Raw genomic sequence first — 20,520 nt, 5'->3', positions numbered from 1 at the left:
TATAATTATATAATTATATAATATTATTATATAGTTATATACTAAATTATATAATTATATTATATATTATATACTATAACATAATATTATATTATATTACAATATATATTATAAGATATTAATATAATATAATATATTATTATAATATATTATAATAATATAATAATCATAATATAACATTAATTATATTTATATAATATAATATAATATATTTTAATTTGGTATATTATGATATTATAATAAACTATTATAATATATTATAGTATACTATATTATTATATATTATAATATTATATTATATATTATATTATATTAATAAAATATATTATTATAATATATTATAATATTCATATATTAATATATTACAATATATTAATATAATATATAATATTATATGATAATATAATAATAAATTATTATAATATAATATACTATATTATTATATATAATAATATTAAATTATATACTATATTACATTAATATAAGATATTAATATAATATATTATTATATTATATTATAATAATATAATATAATATAACAATATAATATTATATAATATAATTTATTATTATATATAATTAGATTTATATAATATATATTATCATATACTATATTATTATAATATAATATAGTTACTATAAAAATATAATAATAATATAATAATAATAATAGTATATTATATTATAATATATTATATTATATTATTATATATAATAAGGAGAGGGTGAGAGCCACTGGGGGAGGGGGTGGAAGGATGGATTTTGTGTGATTTTTTTTTAGAGATAATTTTATCCAAAAAAAATTTTGCAACATTGCCAAATAAATAGTAACTGGATAGCCATCTCTCCAAGGCAATCTAGATTACCTATTAAGAGATAATCTAGATTACTAAGACAATCTAGATTGTAATCGAAAAAGTATACGAAACACAATAACCTGATAGGTCTATTTTAAATTACCAGCAATCTGGATAGATTATCAGCTATCAAATGCAATCTTATAGTTTTGTGGACGGTGCAACCTAGCAACATCTTGTCGGGTAGAAGGGTAAATATTAGATTTTTGGTTCGTGAATTATTCAAGTAACCGATGATTGGAGCAAATTGTTAGGAACAGGTCCAAAAATATTGTAGATAAAGTGAGAACCAAGGTAAAACAAGGTGCATCCAATGCCAAAATAGTCTTACCTACCAACATCAACTCCCACTCGATGCTATCATAGTATTTTTTTTATTGATAATTGACACTGTTTTTTCATCAAAAAAAATGACACTGTCTTTTCATCAAAAAACAAAATGACACTGTTTTTGCATGAGGGTTTTCAAGCTTGTTGATTGTTCAAGTTCCTATAAGAGAAAAAGAGCAAAATAACATAAATATATATAGAGAGAGAGGGAGGGCCAAATAGCTATTTTAAAACGTTAACTTTCAGCTAATGCCCATCTCAGGATACAAAGTCTTCGAGTTTTCAAAGAAGGATAAACTTTTTTAAAAAAGTTTCAGATAAAGATGAGAGCTAACGTTATTAGAATTTCTTAACAGAATGGGTCACGTAACTTACACATAACTCTCCTTATATCATCCTTCGTGCCATCTTCCGCCGTGCCCGTGCCCTAGATGCCCTTCGCCGCCCCGACCTCACCCTCCAAGACGTCCAGGCCATCCTCGAGGTCGATCCCTCCAACCACAACTACCTCGACCTCACCAGCCGCCTCCGTGCCGCCCCCGCATCAGCCTTGGCCTCCCCAACCCTCGACCCCCTCAACCTACAACAAAATAGGTTATTAGCAATGAAAATTTTTCGTCGCTAATAATCTATTTTCGTCGCTAATAGTTATTAATGAAATTTTCGTTGCTAATATTTCATCGCCAATAATCGCGTCGTTGATAATATTTTATGGTGAAAAAAATTTTCGTCACAAAAAATTATTTATTTACGATGAAAAATTTTTATCATTAAAAAAATTTATTTTTTCGAAAACTATTTACGATAAAAAATTTTAGTCATAAAAAAATATTTACGATAAAATTTAACATCGCTAATAAATAATAGATTAATAGCGATGAAAATATTTTCATAGCTATTAATTTAATTAAAAAATTTTATAAAAATTAAATTTTTAAAAACTTTTATCGACGAAAAATTTTTGTTCCAAATAAGATTTTTTGCGATAAAATTTTTTCATTGCTATTAATTTAATTAAAAATATTTATAAAAATTAAATTTATAAAATTATTAACAATAAAAAAATTTCATCACAAATGTGCTTATTAGCGACAAAAATATGTATTAATTTAATATAAAATTTTAATATTTTTAAATTTATTAAAAATTTTATTTACGATCAATTTTTCATCGTAGTAAAATCTTTTTGATGACCAATATTTCATCAAAAATAATTCCATCGCTAATAATTTATAATATTTTTTAAAAAAAATAATTTATGAATATATATTTTTAATTTATATTTATAATATTTTTTATAAATTAAAAAATAAAAAAATAAAATAAAAATTTATAAAATAAATTTTATTATTTTATTATATTAAATTAAATTTACAAGATGTTTGAAATAAAAATAAAAAACTACATAAAGAGGCCGTCAAGTGTCGGCATCTGTAGAAGGAGGACAAGTTGGGGAAGGAAAGTGCTCGAAAGAGCTTGGACCGACCTACTGCTGCCTCATTAGTTGTATCTTCTGCTCCATCTACATCATTCACTCCATCATCTAGATTTGGAGCTGCTGATACTCGTCGATGCATGCAGCCAACTCATGAGCTTGCTGTTGATCCTCGGTAGCCTGTCTCTATACTTTCGTCAGTCGAGCATCGCAGGCAGCATGGATGTCAATCTTAAACAAGCGTGAGGATGAGGGAGCAGTGATCCCATACCCTAGACTCCTAACATAATAGGATTTTGTACCAAATATCTAATCACAGATCTCATCATCTATAGGTGCGGTCAAGTTCTCAGAGGTAGGTTGAGATCTCATGTCTATCATACGGTCTTGAAAATTAAAGTTATAGCTATTTTAATTTTATAATAAAAATTAGACTGTGAATGAAAATAATAATTAAAAAAATTTACAAATAGCTCCTAGCTCTCCGTCGTCCACTCCTCTGACCGCCACTGGTGGGTCTGCTGGTAGATATCGACCCTACCAGAAAGCTCGTCACTCTCAGCATCTCTCTGTAATTTGAGAATAATTAATTAAAAAGTTTTTAAATAGCTAAAAAATTTTATACTAATTAAAAATTACTTACCATCTGCTCCATGTGACGAGCGAATGATCTTGAATTTCCACAATACGATACGGTCTGTCTAGTCCGTTTCACGATATTTTGGACACATCTTCTCTGTACAGTTATCAGTCAAATTAGTAGATAACAAATTTAATTTAAGAATAAATAATTCAATAATTAAACTCTAAAAAAAAATTGAATGTGTAACATGATATGTTGGATCCTCGTAATGCCGGCATATGACAGTCCAATCATCCATAGTGATGCTGTTATAGGGCCGCTGTCGCGCTGCCTCCTTCTCATGATCCTGCATTATATGGTGCCAATGCTGATGGATGCGGTGGCGATAATCCTTGAAATATTATGATAAATGAGCATCCATGGCTCGCCGCACACGATCCTCCTCAAAATCAATAATATCAAAAATACCCTGCTAATAACAAATATTAGAAGAATATCATACTAATTAAATATTTATAGTATAATTTATTTTATCTATAAGTGGGTGTAGAAAACCTTTCTCTGAGCTAGTACGACGTGACGCCAATCGTAAAGCATCACGAGGACATAGCTGCGGCATATGATGTCCAGCTCGATCTGCCACGGTTCGCACCATCCCCTAATGGGCCTGGTGTAGTCGAGTGGTATTTCGATATGGAGATGCTATCCTAAGTGCTCGCGTCTCCAATGCTCTAAAGCGAGGTTCTTCGATGGGCCTCGCCCTCGCCTCACTATCGGTGGAGACTGATCTGAAATAATAATAAATAAATTATTAAATGATAGCTATCCAAATAAAAAAATCAAATTTTATTATATAAAAAGAATAATAATACCACTCAGACCTGTCTCACTCGAACTCATCTCATTGGGACCTGTCAGTGCAGGACCTTCTAATAACAAAACTGGTACGGTAGTAGAAATCGATGAAGGTGCCTCAGTCTCTGAGGTAGACAGCGAAAACGAACGTCGTCGTCTGTCTCTTGGTGCCATACCTACAATTTTTGATATATAAATAAATATAATATTAAATAATAATAACAAAAAATATAAGTAGTTGAGCATGCAATAAATATAAAATAAATTTATGTAATAAATATAAAATAAACTATAAGCAGTTGAGTATGCTAAATAATATTAACGAAAAATAATAATACGAAATCTAATCTCGAGGACTCAATGATTTTTTATTTTTTTCTTAAATATTTTTTACCTAAATTTTATTTTATAATTTTTTTAAATATTTTTTATCTAAAAATATTTTTTTCTAAATAATTTTTTTCTGAACGAGCTTCGGACTCGACCTCCCATGGCCCCTACTCCCATGATGTCAGCACCGTCACATACCTTGTACCGCCCGGACTCGGCCCCTGCGACCCCCGCTCCCATAGCGTTGGTGCCGGTGCCGTCACACATCTCGCGCCGCCCAGACTCGAACTCCCACGGCCCCCACTCCCACGGTGATGGCACTGTCACAGACCCTGCGCCGCCTAGATCAGATCCCGATCTGGATCCCAATCCGAATTGAGATCTCGACCTGGATCCCGACCTCTATCCAATTCGGATCGTGATTCAGATTTTATTTTTATTAATTAAATAATAAAATATTTGATTAATATTTTTTTTTATTTTTTTTTCTTTTTTCCCTCTCCTTTTTCTCTTCCCTTCCTCCCTCCCCACCGTGCAAACCCCTCCCCACCGCCGCCCCCTCCCCAGCCCTGTCTCCCTCGACCGCCGGCCACCCCCTCCCTGGCCCCATCTTCGCCGACGACAGCCTCCCCGGCCCTGTCTCCATCGCCGCCGGCCGCCCCCTCCCCATCCCCATCCCCCCCGACCCCATCCCGCCCCTCACCCCATCCCGCGTGCCTACGCCCCAGACCCCCTCCCTGCCGGCCGACCCCCTCTCCGGCCCCGTCATCGTCAGCCGCCCCCTCTCCGACCCCAACCCCCCCTCCGACCCCATCCCGCCCCACCCCCTCCCCATCGGCAGACCCCTCCCCGGCCCTAGGGCACCGCCTGCGGCCCACGGCACCACCCTGGATGGCTCTGTCCCTCGGTGGCCCAATCAACACAAAGAAAAAGGTTGAAAACCTTACCTCTAGCGGATGGCAGATGGCGGGCGGCGCAGTCAGCGGACAATAGACAGCGAATGGTGGCAGTAGAGAGGGGCTCACCAGCGGCAAGAGACGAAGGGGAGAGCACGGAGAGAGGAGAGCTCAAGGAGAGGGAGAGAGATCAGAGAAAGAAGAGAGGGGGAAAGGGTTTCACACAAAGAGATGTTGATTTGACGTTGATTGAAAGCCAGAGTATTAACGATATTTTTATTGTTAATAACGTTATTAGCAATGGAAACTAATTTTCATCGCTAATAATTCAAAAAAAATTTCTCCACCAAAAAAATTTTATCACAAAAAAAAAAATTTATTTGCGATGAAAAAAAATATTACCATTAATAACGTTATTAGCGATGAAAAAATATTTTTTGTCAAAAAATTTTTTTTCCATTTTTTGCTAAAAAAATTCTCCACTAAAAAAATTTTCCACCAAAAGAATTATTTACAATGAAAAAAAATTTTGTCGTTAACTATGTTATTAGCGATGAAAAAATAATTTTCATCGCTAATAATTTTTGCCAAAAAAAATTATCCTAATTTTTCAAAAAATTATTTATGATAAAAATAAAATATTTTATCATTAATTATCTTATTAACAACAAAAAATAATTTTCATCGCTAATAATTTCTATCAAAAAATAAAAAATTATTGGCGACGAAAAAGATTCACCGTCAATAATGTTATTAGCAACGAAAACTAAAATTTCATCGTCAATAATTCTTTCAAAAAAATAAAAAATTCTTCACTAAAAAAATAAAAAATTATGCAATAATAATTTCATAAAAATTTAATTTTAGATTTTTTTCACTAAAAAATTTTTTTATCCAAAAAATGATATTAAAAAAATATTCATGATAAAAAATAAAATATTAATAAAAAATTTATATAAATAGTTAATTTATGATTTTTTTTTAAAAAAAATTACGTACATAAAAAAATTACGTACGTAAAATAATTACGTAATCATGTACCGTCGGATGAGAATCTATTTTCTGTTAATACATTGCAGATGTTAACTAATAATCAAATATAATTTATAATTAAAAAAATTTAACTAATTAAATTTACTTTTTTAGTGGCAATACTGCCATGAATTGATTGAAAGATTTGAATAGATATCCGAACTCAAATTTAATCTACGAGTAGCTAAGACCCTTGAGATCCAACACAAAAGGAGCTTAGTAGAAAGGATAATATCTGCTCAAGAGTCTATCAATCTTAAGATAAATTTTGAATTGGATAGCAATAATAAGAGTTCAGCTAGTTAGAGAGTATCTATGACAAACAATCATCGCATACCAATTAAGACCATGAATGCACTCTTGAAAAATAATACTGAATGACCAAGCAAAGACCTTCCGCATACAGTTCAGAAGTAAATGACATATTTTAGTCCATTGAACAGTTGATAAAGTTTTATTTTTTATACAGTTGGAAGCTGACATTTTTTCTGAATTAAATTCCTTGCATTTAATTTTTTAAGACGGTTTGCTCCTGGATCTTATAGACGGTTGATTCGGTTGTAGGTGAAGAATTTTATTGCATCATCTAACAAAGTCTAGATACTAGGAGAATGATTCTTTTTCAGTGTCGGAAGTTATTTTTTTAAAATTTATAATTTTTTAATTATTAACGATGAAATTATTTCATCATAAATAATGAAGTATTAGTGATGAAAATTTTTCATCATAAATAATTGAGATTCAGTATCGTATTTTAATGTACAAAGATCAAGTAGCATATGAATAATCTTTTTATTGATCATATTTTAACATATAAAAATTCAATATCATCTCCTTTCTATGTTCTTGGGCAGATACAAGGCCTCTATACCTTGTGACCTCTGGTCAGTCCATAGAAACAACAACCTATACAAAATTGAGTAATGAGATAGATTCAGAAAAACTTAGAGACGAAAAGTATGGTTGCAAATAATGATCAACTTTTAATTTTTTTTATCGTAAATAATAGACTATTTACGATAAAAAATATATTTTCGTCACAAACACTAAGTTATTTACAACGTAATATTTTCATCATAAATAATCTATAATTTTTATATTTTTTAAATTTTTTATTTTTATAAAAATATTGGTGGCAAAAATATTTTCATCACAAATAATTGACTATTTACGATGAAAATTTTTTATTTTTAAAATTTTTTATTTTTTTCATATATTAGCGACGAAAATTTTTGTCGTAAATAGATGAGTATTTACGATGAAAAGCCACTTTCCATCATAAATACTTAATTATTTACGACATAAGATTTTCATCGTAAATAATCTGTAATTTTAAATTTTTAAATTTTTTTTATTTTTTTCAAATATTAGTGATGAAAATTTTTTATCGTAAATAGTAGAATATTGACGATAGAAAGAAACTTTTCATCATAAATACTCTACTATTTACGATGAAAATTTTTCATCGCTAATAATATATAATTTTTAATTTTTTTATTTTTTTCATGTATTAGCGATGAAAAATTTTCATCGTAAATAGTAGGGTATTTATGATAAAATATCAATTTTTATCGTAAATACTCAATTATTTACTACGTAATATTTTCGTCGCTAATAATCGGAAATTTTTGAGTTTTTAAAATTTTTTATTTTTTTCAAATATAAGAGATGAAAATTTTTCACCGTAAATAATTGAGTATTTACAATGAAAATTGGCATTTTGTCACAAATACTCTACTATTTACAATGAAAATTTTTTATCGCTAATAATATATAATTTTTAAATTTTTAAAATTTTTTATTTTTTTTCATATATTAGCGATGAAAATTTTTCATCGTAAATAGTAGAGTATTTGCGACGAATCACCTATTTCTGTCACAAATACTCAATTATTTATAATAAAATATTTTCGATGCTAATAATCTAAAATTTTTAAAGTTTTAAAATTTTTTATTTTTTTTCAAATATTAGCGTTGAAATTTTTTTTATCGTAAATAATTTATATTTGTAACTAAAATTATCTTTCCATCATAAATACTCAATTATTTATGATGTAATATTTTCATCACAAATAAATATATAATTTTTAATTTTTTTTATTTTTTTCATATATTAGCGACGAAAAATTTTCATTGTAAATAGTGGAGTATTTGCGATGAAAATTTGATTTTAGTCGCAAATACTCCATTATTCACAACGAAAAATTTTTATCACTAAAAATATGTAATTTTTAAATTTTTAAAATTTTTAATTTTTTTTCATATATTAGCAACGAAAAATATTTATCGTAAATAGTAGAGTATTTGCGATGAAAAGTTAATTTTCGTCATAAATACTAAACTATTTACGATGAAAATTTTTCATCATGAATAATCTATAATTTTTAAATTTTTAAAATTTTTTATTTTTTATTTTTTTCATATATTAGCGACGAAAGATTTTCGTCATAAATAGTATAGTATTTATGATGAAAAGTCAATTTTCATCATAAATACTTCATTATTTACGATGAAAATTTTTCGTTGATAATAATATGTAATTTTTAAATTTTTTATTTTTTTAAATATTAGTGATGAAAATTTTTGTCGTAAATAGTAGAATATTTGTGATGGAAAATGACTTTTCGTCGTAAATACTATACTATTTATGATGATAATTTTTCGTCGCTAATAATCTATAATTTTTAAAACATATTTGTGATGAAAATTTTATGTCATAAATAATTCATATTTACGATGAAAATCTATTTTCTATCGTAAATACTCTACTATTTACGATGAAAATATTTTCATCACTAATATTTAAAAATTTAAAATTAAAATAAATATTTTATTATTTACGATGAAAATAATCATCATAAATAATTAATATTTACGATAATTTTTTTTATTACTAATATGATACTATTTGCGATGAAAAAATATTTTCATCATAAATAATTTATTATTGATGATAAATTTATTTTTTCATCGTAAATACTCTTGTTACCGACAAAAAAAATTTCGTCACAAATAATTCTATTGCAAACCCCCTTCTTTTTTTTTTCTTTTTTTTTTTTTTTTTTTTTTTTTTTTTAGTGCGCCCTCGGCACCTCTGCCGTTTGCACCACTGCTATCATCACCGGCCTCGGCCCCGCCTCCCCGTCCCCAAAAGGTCCTCCCCACCCTCGATCCCTAGCCGCCAAATCCCCCGTCACCCCTCCTAATGGCCAGCAGCACCAGCGGGCCCCAAGCTCCTCTTTACTCTCCAATGGCCCCTGGCCCAAATCCCCTCCTAAGCCTTCTGTTGCTGCTAAAGCCTCATCAGGTCTGGGTCATAATTCAAGATCACTGCAGCAATAGTTGCAACTGAGCATCGGAAAGGGGTCTACTTTGAATTATGCTGCTACTGCAGGGACGGTGGTCACTCACTAGAGGCCTCTGAAGCTCGTCTATGACCATGACATAAGGCTCGCCCAGATGCCAGCCAAGTGCAGTTTCAAGACATTGAGAGAAGTCATGGCACATCGGTTCCCATCATCCAAATCGGTGCTGATCAAGTATAAGGATGCCGAAGGTGGTCTTGTTACTATCACCAGCACTGCGAAGCTTAGATTGGCTGAACCTTGTGCCGATCAGCTTGCTCCTCCAAAAGATGGCAAAGAAGGTCCTGAAATAAATAAAGATAAAAAGCTTTAGGTTTTGAGGCTTCACATCGTGGATGTGAGCTCCGAGCAAGAACCTTCACTGCCATAGGAAGAAGAAGAAGAGAAGCCAGTGGAGGATGAGGGGTTGATAAAAGTCAATGTGAGCTTGTCTCATTCTTCAGCAAGAGATTCTGGGTTGGATGTAGTGGACAATGAGGGGGTCATGAAGACGGACCAAGAGAAAGAGCTTCCAAAAGAAGGCACTGTGGATGGAAAAAAGGAATGTGATCATGCTGAGTGCAAGGAAGTTGAGATTGATGATTGGTTGTTTGATTTTGCTCAGCTGTTCCGCAGCAATCAAGTTGGCATTAATCCAGATGCTCACCTGGACTTGCATGAGCTTGGGATGGAGCTGTATTCCGAGGCATTTGAGGAGACAGTGACAAGTGAAGAAACACAGAGCACCTTTGAGATGGCTGTTATGTACAAGTCACGTGATACATTCTATTAAACAATTCTAACAGTGTTGGCTCTCGTCCTTATCTGAAATTTTTTTAAAAAATTTTATTCTCCTTTTGAAACTCAAAAGAGTTTACAATCTCAAATGGACATTAGCTAAAAGTTAACCCCCCTATAATGACTGTTTGATCTAGAAAGAGAATAAAACTAGAATCAAATTGGTGAGATTTAGACTCAGATCTGATCAGATCAAAACTCTACAATGGAAACCCTCCATCAATGATCCAAGCCGTTGAATGTGATCTATCTCAAAATTATTTACACATAAAAAATCATATGATTTAAAAATTTCTAATCTATGCATCAAATAATCAAAAATTAGACAATCTAAATTAAATTAAATTAAACATATTTTTTGAATACTTGATGTATAAGATAAAAATCTTCAAATCATATGATTTTTTATGTACAAGTACTAGATCATATCCAACGATTTGGATCATCGATATAAGACCTCTATTGTTCAATTTTGATCTGACCAGATATAAACCCAAATTCGATTGATCTTACCTAAAACTATATATATATATATAAGATAAAAGGTATGAGAATAGTGAAGAAAACAATGGGAGCTGTGAGAAAAGAAAAATATTCCATGAATGCATTGGTTCCTTAGTTCAACCATAGCTGCCCATGCAACTTAATTGGTGAGTCATACACCAAATGTCATGAGGTCCACTTGTGTCTAGCATGTAACTGATTCACATGCATACTGACATATCCGTGCATAAGCAATCTCAGATACGCTACTGGCGTGTATGCCAGTGAAGCAAAAATATCCCCAGCGTGCACAAAAAATCAATAACCTGCCCATGTTATTATGATTTTTCTATATTTAATAACTAAAATCTCTAAATTGTACCACTAAAATGTTAAGCATGTTACTAACCTGTTCCCTACCAGCCACAGTCCTTTCACTTTTTATCATTATAAAATTTAATATGATTTGATCCATTATATAGAAACAACTAAAAGAGATAATCATATTCAACTATAAAAAGATGTGCATATCATGATTAATGATTAACCACTTGGATCTCTGCATAGTTTTGGCAACACAGATCCAGACACAATACACAAGACAGATGTACGACAAAAGTAGATCAAAATTTAAAAAAGAAAAGACAGAAATTACTATACAAACAGCAAATGGATAATATCAACATTTAAGTTGCCAATAATAGTTTATGCATATTCCAATTAATGTGCCCTCTTGGCGCCTCAATTCATTCATCATCATCAACTTCGGTGAAATCTTCCACCACCGTAGGCTGTACTGTCACATTCTCTGTTGAGCGCATCTCCTCGATTTCAATGGAAAGCAAAGGGTCACAAACCACCCTTTCCATGTGCAAAATTTTAGGGCAGCCTGAGTAAAATCAATGTAGTGAGCCAGCAACCACATATACAGAAGTTTATGAGAGAGAGATTAGTAATTTACCGGCAACTGGGCATTGAGGATGCGCTTTCTTCATTCTTATGTAATGCATTATTGGATCTTTTTCATAAATGTGCTTGCAATCCATACTGAAATACCACAAACAATAAGGTTCAGAGTGATTATTGGCATTTTTAAAGCTATAATGAGTGTTTACTCCACATGCTTTCTCATTTTAACTGTATTACCAACAGTTTCAAGGTGATGATATCAAGCTATCCATCAACTAGAACATGAAATAAGAGAGTGAGCATATGTGATAGCATTTACCTGGTCAAACTATGCCATATCATATTAGCAGAGAAACCCATAAAATCTCCAGAAGGATTTGGAAGTAGAGGAGAAGATTTGAAGGAGTAGTTTTAAATAACTTTACAATGCAATAACATAATCTTAGAGGTATTGAAAGATTCTTAGTTCATCATAGTTAATCACCCGCAACAGTGCAATCCAATATGCACGTGTTCGCATGACTGCTCTCATTAAATATTTGAAATTTAACATATATTATATGGCGTGACAAATTATAACTTCAAATACAGCTACACCGGTCACATGGAAACAAATTTCTGAACAATTTTTTGCTCAGTATAGAACTTGCAATTTCATCCTTTAGTGGTCAATCAGCGATACAAGTCAGCAAGAACTAGGTCAAGTTGTATTTGCATGCACATTAGCGATTGTAGCTATATCAGTTAATACCAGTATCAAGATTTCAAAGCAGGCAAGGTTTAGAAACAATGAAATACTTTACCAGCGAACTGGACTTTGCAATTCAATCACAGGCTTTCCAGTTAATGGGCATGTGATATTAAGTAGATTACTCTGTGTACTGGTCATAACGATATCTTCCTGCTCTTCACCAGGCATTGGTTGACCTGCATGATGAACATTCTGTAGAAAGTAACATAGTTACTTACAACACTATGTCTTGAAACTAACAGATTCTGTATTCCTTGTGCTAGCTGATATTATTGTACACTTGTAGCAGCATGGAATCAAAGAATTTTGATTGCATTTAGTTCATAAATCAGATATTCAAATCATTATCCAAGATAAAAATATTATAGCTTTCTTGGATATAATACCCATTGCACGATCACTAGGAGCATGAATTGCTTAGCCAAGTTGACACATCACTCTGCTATACATAAGTATGATTCATGAGGCTTAGTACAGCTTTTCTATTAAAAAAAAAAAGGCATAGATGCAACTAGTTGAAGCCTACTATTACATGGGATTGCAAGTTTTGTTAAATGATCTACCAAAGAAAATGGAATATTTCATTGGCCAAACTTATTGCTTAAGCAACTAAGCATTAATGAAACATGAGGATCAAATATATAATGAATAAAATCATACTATAAGAAAATCAAGGGAACAGCAAACTTGAATGGATGAAAGAGCACGGATCTGTGTAAAAAATCAAAGAAGAAAGCAAAACTAGAGCACGGGGGTTGAACGTGAACATATGTCCCTGGCATTTATTGACCAAAAGGGGAAGCTCTGGCCTAACAAAACCACAACTTCTTGTTACTTGGTAGTAACAATCACTAGTTGAGCGACAAAGCCCTCCATAGTTATCCAGGTCCTCCTTACTAAAGAGAAAAAAAGACTGAGGGCGATTTATATTGCAATGTAAAAGCCACAGCTGATGCATCAGGAAAAAAAAAGACTGAAGGCAATTTATATTATAATGTAAAAGTCACAGCATGCATCAGCCTTTTTTTTGTCGCGCGGGGTGTTAAGGAATCAGAGAAGTAGAGAATGCACCACCTAAATATAGGTATCTGACCAACCAGTCAGTGACATATCCCTTTTAAGGGCGGGCGTGTGTGTGTGTGTGTGGGCTTGTAGCAGCTTATTGGGGTGGCAAGGGTATTCCACCACATCAATATATCTCTGCTTAACTTTTTCTAAAGACAAAAAGTTATATACATAGATATTTTAGTCAGTCAAAAGACTCGCTCTCAAAGCCTGATGTTTCTCCATCTCACTTATCTACAAGTACAGTTTGCTTGGTAAAATTTTGCTTCCTTGACCAGTGATGACAACTCAGATAGCTACAAAATTTTCGTTTAACTTTTTCACTTATATCCATCTGATCACATAAAACAATACAAGTTATTCCACCCACTAAAAAAAAAAAAAAAGCTATTCACACCTCATTAGCACTTAGTGACAAGTTGGGTGCTCTGCAGTTTTACTCTCTTCAAGACAGATTAGGTTTTCAGGCACTCGTTTTCACTGCTTCAGTCCAACATCTCTCCATATAATTGCACTTGCTTCATCATCACCAATGCTTAATGGATGACATCAGGCCATAATAGTTCAATCGTGACTGTGACAACTATTCAAAATTTGGTCATTTTTGTCCTCACAGACATGAACATCTTTGATGCTGCTTCAACAGCTCTCTCTAAACTACTCTCTCAGTATTGTCAGGAGGACAGGAAATGGACTCGGGCCTGGACAGCTTCAGGTCAAGCTTTGGGTTTTTTGGCCCAAGAAGAATCAAGTCAGACTTGGACTTGAAATCCAATGCCGAAAGAGTTCTGATCCAGGCTCAAATCTAGCCCTGATCAAATCTTGGCCCAACTCCAAGCCCCAGCCCAACAATGGACCCGATCCAGGCCTAGAGCTCAAAGCTCGAGATTGAAAATGTGCCTGATCCGAGCCTGAAAATAAGCCCATCTCACACTGATCATTCTCCTCTCTCTCTCTCTCTCTCTCTCTCTCTCTCTCTCTCTCTCTCTATCCAATCCTTCCTGATCTCTCACCATGATATTCTCTCTCCCAATCTCATCTCTCTCAATCAGGCTCTAGGCTGAGCTTGGGTTTGGGATCAGGTCAAAAAAATTCAGGCCTCCAACCAACCTGAATCCAGCAATTTTTCTTTTCAGGCCGGGCTTGAGTCCAGCCCAATTCTAGCCCTAATCATTGGTGCTCTTGCTTTCCATATTACCTTTCAAATAACCACTCATTACTCAAAGTCTATACTTGTTTTTGTAATTCCAGTTGCTCCCCCACTGTATCTAACTTCTTCATGATCTTCCCTTGACTATCGCTCATTTTGATACATCACTACTATAACCATCTCATTGCACCTTGGATGATGATAGTGTTACCCATTATTTACCTCCACATCTTGGAATTATCTAAAACACAAGCATTCAATCTCACAACACAAAACAAGGATTCAGGGTTGTTTGATCGTACTTCAAACAAACCATCCATCATACAGAACCACGAAGGAACAAGTCATATCTGCAAGAGATGACAAGAATGTTAGCTAATGTGCCCCTATAAATTAAATAGAACACAATTTTCTTGTTTTCAAATTTTGATTTTTCTTGTGCAAATTTACTTAATCAGATAATTACGTAATTGTAGTTTGAGTTGTTCACTATTGTTTTTTCGATCTAAGGGTTCTTAAAGGAAGATGAATGATGGCATGGATGGACCATTTTGATTTATTTCTGCCCACTACCTGATTTGATTACTTCATATGGGTGGAGCATCACCAATATTAATTTCTTAGCATTTAGGTCCCACCCAAGGTTCGCAACTCCATATGGAACCCTGTAACGGTATCCAAATGGTACACCTAGTATAAAATGTCGGTACACCTAGTATAAAATGTCAGTACACTACAGACCTTGGTACCAACTCTTGGTACAGGGGCACACCAAATCTCGGTACCCTTCTAGTAAAGTATAGTATTGCCCCATGCTGTACAACACGGTCTGGTATGGCAAATCATTGCCCCACCCTTGGTAGTCTTCATTGGAAAAACATATTTATTTAAGCTGTGGATGAGGGCTTTTGTAAAAGCTTTTGACCTTATTGAGGGGAATGCATTCAGTTATATTGAGCCCAAGGATCACATAACTCATGTAAGATGACATAATCGGTCCCTATCCTTTCTAGAGACCGATCCTTTCTTCCTCCTGCGAATGGAGGAGAACCACCTCTCCTTCACCACCTCATCTTTATGTGGTAGGCATGGCCGCTCCTCACCTTCACTGCCCAAAGCAACTATAAATTAGTTTAGAGTTTGGTCTCTCTCTATATCCGGCTCTCTCCCCTCTTTGATAGGGCCTCTCTCCATTCCCATCAAAGAGAAACCTGTCCATAAGTGATCCAGCCAGGTTCTTCAAGGCATTCAAGGTTTTTCTTGCACATGTCTGTTATAATTTTTTGCTTCTAGTTTTCATACAAGTAGAAGAATCATAAATCATAGAATTTTGTTTTGAGGTGTCCGGTTCATTGATTTGATGTCTAGAAGATGGAATAGATGTCAAAAAAAATGTCATATCTCCTACATTCTATACCGGCCCGAACCGGTCGATACATCCCAAATCGAGTCGGACCGACGGGGAACTGGGACAATTCGGCCAAGGAGAATGGTACATCGGAGGAGGGAGAGGGAAAGAGAGGAAGAGAGAGAGGAGGAGAGGGAGAGGAAATATGATACCGCCAGAGGCCGATGGTGGCCTGCTGCGGCCATCGAAGGGCTATGGAAGCCTCCACAGCTCCGTCTCGTCTGATAGGACTTTTAAACGAGCGAAGAAGAGAAAGAGGGAAGAAGTGACGGAGGGATGCACAACCGGTGAAGGGACTGTCGGAGTTTGCTGAATGGCCGTCGTGACCACCGAGCGGCGGAAACCATGCGGATGGAGCGCGGCCACGGAACAGGGGTGATCTCTCCTGTTCCTTCATCGTGTTTTTTAAAAAATCGATGAATAGTGAAGCCGGCAATGGGTTTGCTGGCTTCACCTTCTGTAGCTTCCATTTGCTTTCCCAAGTAAGAGCAATTATAAGTCTGCCTACTACTAAAACAGCTTTTAGTGGCAAAAGTTAACCCATATAGTGAAATTACCAGCACCCTTTGAGGAATAAGGATCACAAAAAATTATATGCATTTTATTTGGCTAGCAACTTTGCTGTTCCAGTGCAGCAACATGTCAAAAAAGGACTATATAACTTTCTGAAAAGGATGCCAATAAAACTTATGCCACCCACCCCTTAAAGGGACCAAATGTGTTAATTCCCTAGGATGCATCTCAACCATTTTTCATGTATGCCTTTGCTGATCCCAAATCAAATGGTTTGAAAACTCAATTTCTCTTAGCATCCTCTGACCTAATGTGAATTCTTTCAGTTTCATTATCACCAAACTTCTGCTCCACCAAATTTTCCCAAATATAGCAGTAAAAGATGGAAAATAATGTGAAAACAGAGACACATAGCTATGGCCCCAAACAAATATCTACACAGAGTTTTCAATTTCATTAGAAAAATTGCAAAACTTAACTCTGATAGGAGCACCAACAAAATGGCAAATTCAGATATGACAACAAAAAAACCTCTGCAGGAAAGAACTGAGCAATTCCAAATAAAAAAGTTCAGAAAATATACCCAGATAGCTTCCTTGAACTGCCGATAGAGAGGATTATTTGGTGGCAATGGCGATGCTTCCTTCAGCTTAGCAACCTCATCCTCCAATAACTTCTTGAAATTGGTGGGCTGTAATTTATCGAACCAGATGAAATATACCGCAAATAAAAATAAAATATTTGATATCAAATCAAATCACACACCGACAAAAAAAGAGACTGACCTGATCTGAAGGCTGATACAAGCTCCTTATGGATTGGATCGCCTCGGAGAAGCAGGTGCAGTCATTGTACGCCTCCAGAAGCTCCAAAACCGTGGCTTCCAATTCCTTCACCTACTTTGGCACCCAGAAGTGAAGGATCGAGATGGAGAGGAGGATCTATGGTTTTGCAGCTAAACTAATCGTTACCTTGTCGGATTGCTGGTCCTTCTCGAGGTCCACGGCGATGCCCTTGATCATGGCCTGGGCTTTTCGGATATCCTGGCACGAGGGAAGAAAAGGATTAGGCCTGAGAGTGGTTTAGAGTTTAGGGTTTAGTGATTGGCTTGTAGAATCTAGGGTTTGGGTAAAGCGTTTGGGGTTTAGGGTTTGTAGACTGGATTCTTGAGCTTAGGGTTTAATCTATACCACGATGAGGGATTGGTTATCGGACGAGAGGCTGGAGACCGCCGTGGCGATTCTCCCGGCGGCGGAACTATGCGGGCGAGGAGCCGACGTGGACGCCATCCTCTCTCTCTCTCTCTCTCTCTCTCGAGCTCGAGATGGAGGGAAACGGAAGCAGGGACTTGCTCGGAGGGGGGAATTGAATCGGACTGGCACGTGCGATTGCACTTGTTATGCTTATGCACGAGACAAAGCCAAGGTGTTCGGCAGAGTTTAAGGACGGAATACGGGTTGTATCTTTCGTGCAAAAGAAGGATTCCTCTTCCTCCGCCCGAACCGACCGTTGGATCATGAACCAAACAGATCTCAACTCTCCGAACTCCATCTTTCATCCAGCTTGCATAGATCGCAAAGCGAGCAGTGGATGATCCAACGGTGGATTCTGGCGAAGAAGGGAATCCTTCTTTCGTTTGAAAGATACATCCCTTTCCCCCTGAGGCCCACTGCACATCTTATAAACTAACATCAACCATCTGATCTTGATCAGATAACGAAGAACAGTAGGTCAATCAAGCGAGGTCGCATTGTACAGGTACCATGCACCCATGGCGAATATTACCTTGGTGAGCAAAAATCGATCCTGAACCAATTAAAATGATGAGATCGGATCAAACTGTAAGTTTAGTTAGATTTAAAATTTTATTCGATTTAATTTGATTGATTTTTGATATATACAAAATAGATTGGAGTTGATTCAGATTTGTCAGTAAATAAAATCATCCTCAATTTGATTCGGATCGGTTTTAATAAAACAACATCATTTTAATTAGGACGTTGTTTATGTTAGAATATTAATGTATTAGGAAAAAAATTTTGATTTATGATGTTGTTTATCAATTTAATTTTGTGTTGATTAATCTTAAATCTTAAGTGATTTACTTACTAGATTATTTTTTTTTATAATGTGTTGGAGATCTTTATTTTAATCCTTAATGATGATGCTTGTTTAAGAATTTTATTTTATTGAATAACAATACCTTATGTCAATTTAAATTATTTTATTTGATAAATTATCTTGATGATACTCTTATGTGAAAAGAAAATAAGTCTCCATGAATCGTAAAAAAATATATATATATATAAACTGATAAATCAAATCAAATCAGGCCATTTAAATCATGTTGATTTGATTTAGTTTCAATCTCCTATTTATCTGATTTGATTTTTAAAAATATCAAATCATTATGGATTAGTTCGGTTTAGATTTGAGCATGGTCCAAATTGGATCATGCTCACCTCTAATTATTTTGGTCGGAAAGTAAAATTTTCTAACATTTTTTTATTAAAATAAAAATCCTTGAGTCCTGTGAGGACATGCCCATAAAATTCTTATATGGAGTAAATTTGCATAGGAATGTACAAATATGAATACAGAGTACCTGAGTTGGCTTAATTTACGTACGGATGCATGCGTAACATTTATATGCAGACGAAGTTCGCATGGGGGGAATATATGTGGATAAGCATACACAATTTTCATTTGTCATTACGGTTTGTCTCGCATAATGCATCGAGATGCAGAAACATATAAAATCTCTGTGCAAGAGAAATTTTTTGGACATTGCATCCAGTGCTGAAAAATGCACTGCTTCATCTACATAACCACCATTTTACAATATATATTTAATATTTATAATTTTATTTTTTATTTAAAATTTTAAATAATAAAAATATTTTTTAAAAAAATTATAATATATTATGATCATATTATAATATCCTTTAATCAAATTAAGACTTCTTACATGAGATGTCATAATTTTTCTTCCAAAATCATAAAGAGAGAAGAATATTTTAATCATTAAAAATTTATAAAATTTTTAAATGATAAAAATGTTTCTTCCTTCTTTATGACTTCATGTAGCCAAATTATGACATTCTATGTAAGAAGTCATAATTTGATTGCAGAAGGATATCATAATTTTTTTAGAAGATGAGGGATATTTTTATCATTCATAATTTTAAATGAAAAAAATGAAATTATAAGCATTAAATGTGCATTGAAAAGCGGTAAAAATTTTTAATGATGAAAATATCCTTCTCTTTTTATGACTTCTAGAAAAAAAATTATGACATTCTCTGTAGGAAATCATAATTTGACCGCAGGATATTATAATATGATCATAGAATTTATAATTTTTTCAGAAAAAATATATACGAACAAGACACGATTTTCATTTATCGTTGCGATTTGTCTCGCATAACGCATCGAGATGTGAAAGCACGTAAAATCTGTGCAAGAAAAATTCTTTGTACACTGCACCCAATATAAAAAAATATACCACTCCATCTGATTGAGCTACATAGCCACCGCTTTCCAACGTACATTTAATGCTTGTAGTTTCATTTTTCGTTTGAAATTTTGAATGACGAAAATATCCTTCTTCTTTTGAAAAAATTATGACATCCTATGGCTATATTATAATATCCTACAGTCAAATTATGACTTCCTATATAGGATGTCATAATTTTTTTTTAGAAGTCATAAAGAGAGAAGGATATTTTTATTATTGAAAATTTATAAAATTTCTAAATGACAAAAATATTCCTCTTTCTTT

At 33.7% G+C, this 20,520-nt stretch overlaps 1 protein-coding gene and 1 pseudogene across 1 annotated transcript; one reads left to right on the top strand and one right to left on the bottom strand.

Moving 5' to 3' along the window:
- Positions 1-1,584: 1,584 nt before the first annotated feature.
- On the top strand, positions 1,585-10,455 carry LOC140855368 (protein CLMP1-like; annotated as a pseudogene).
- Positions 10,456-11,449: 994 nt separating this feature from the next.
- Positions 11,450-18,114, bottom strand: LOC105043398 (E3 SUMO-protein ligase MMS21). Its single transcript, XM_010920928.2, has 7 exons — positions 17,930-18,114; positions 17,711-17,782; positions 17,525-17,635; positions 17,323-17,430; positions 12,656-12,795; positions 11,905-11,990; positions 11,450-11,832 (listed from the first exon to the last, which is right to left on the bottom strand). The coding sequence occupies exons 1-7, from the start codon at positions 18,026-18,028 to the stop codon at positions 11,690-11,692; spliced, it is 759 nt and encodes a 252-aa protein (XP_010919230.1). The 5' UTR covers positions 18,029-18,114; the 3' UTR covers positions 11,450-11,689.
- Between the last annotated feature and the right edge of the window lie 2,406 nt (positions 18,115-20,520).

This window comes from Elaeis guineensis, chromosome 2 (assembly GCF_000442705.2).
Source record: "Elaeis guineensis isolate ETL-2024a chromosome 2, EG11, whole genome shotgun sequence".
Taxonomy (NCBI): domain Eukaryota; kingdom Viridiplantae; phylum Streptophyta; class Magnoliopsida; order Arecales; family Arecaceae; genus Elaeis; species Elaeis guineensis.
The sequence above is the reverse complement of the archived record's forward strand: the minus strand, read 5'-3'. Positions and strand labels throughout refer to the sequence as shown.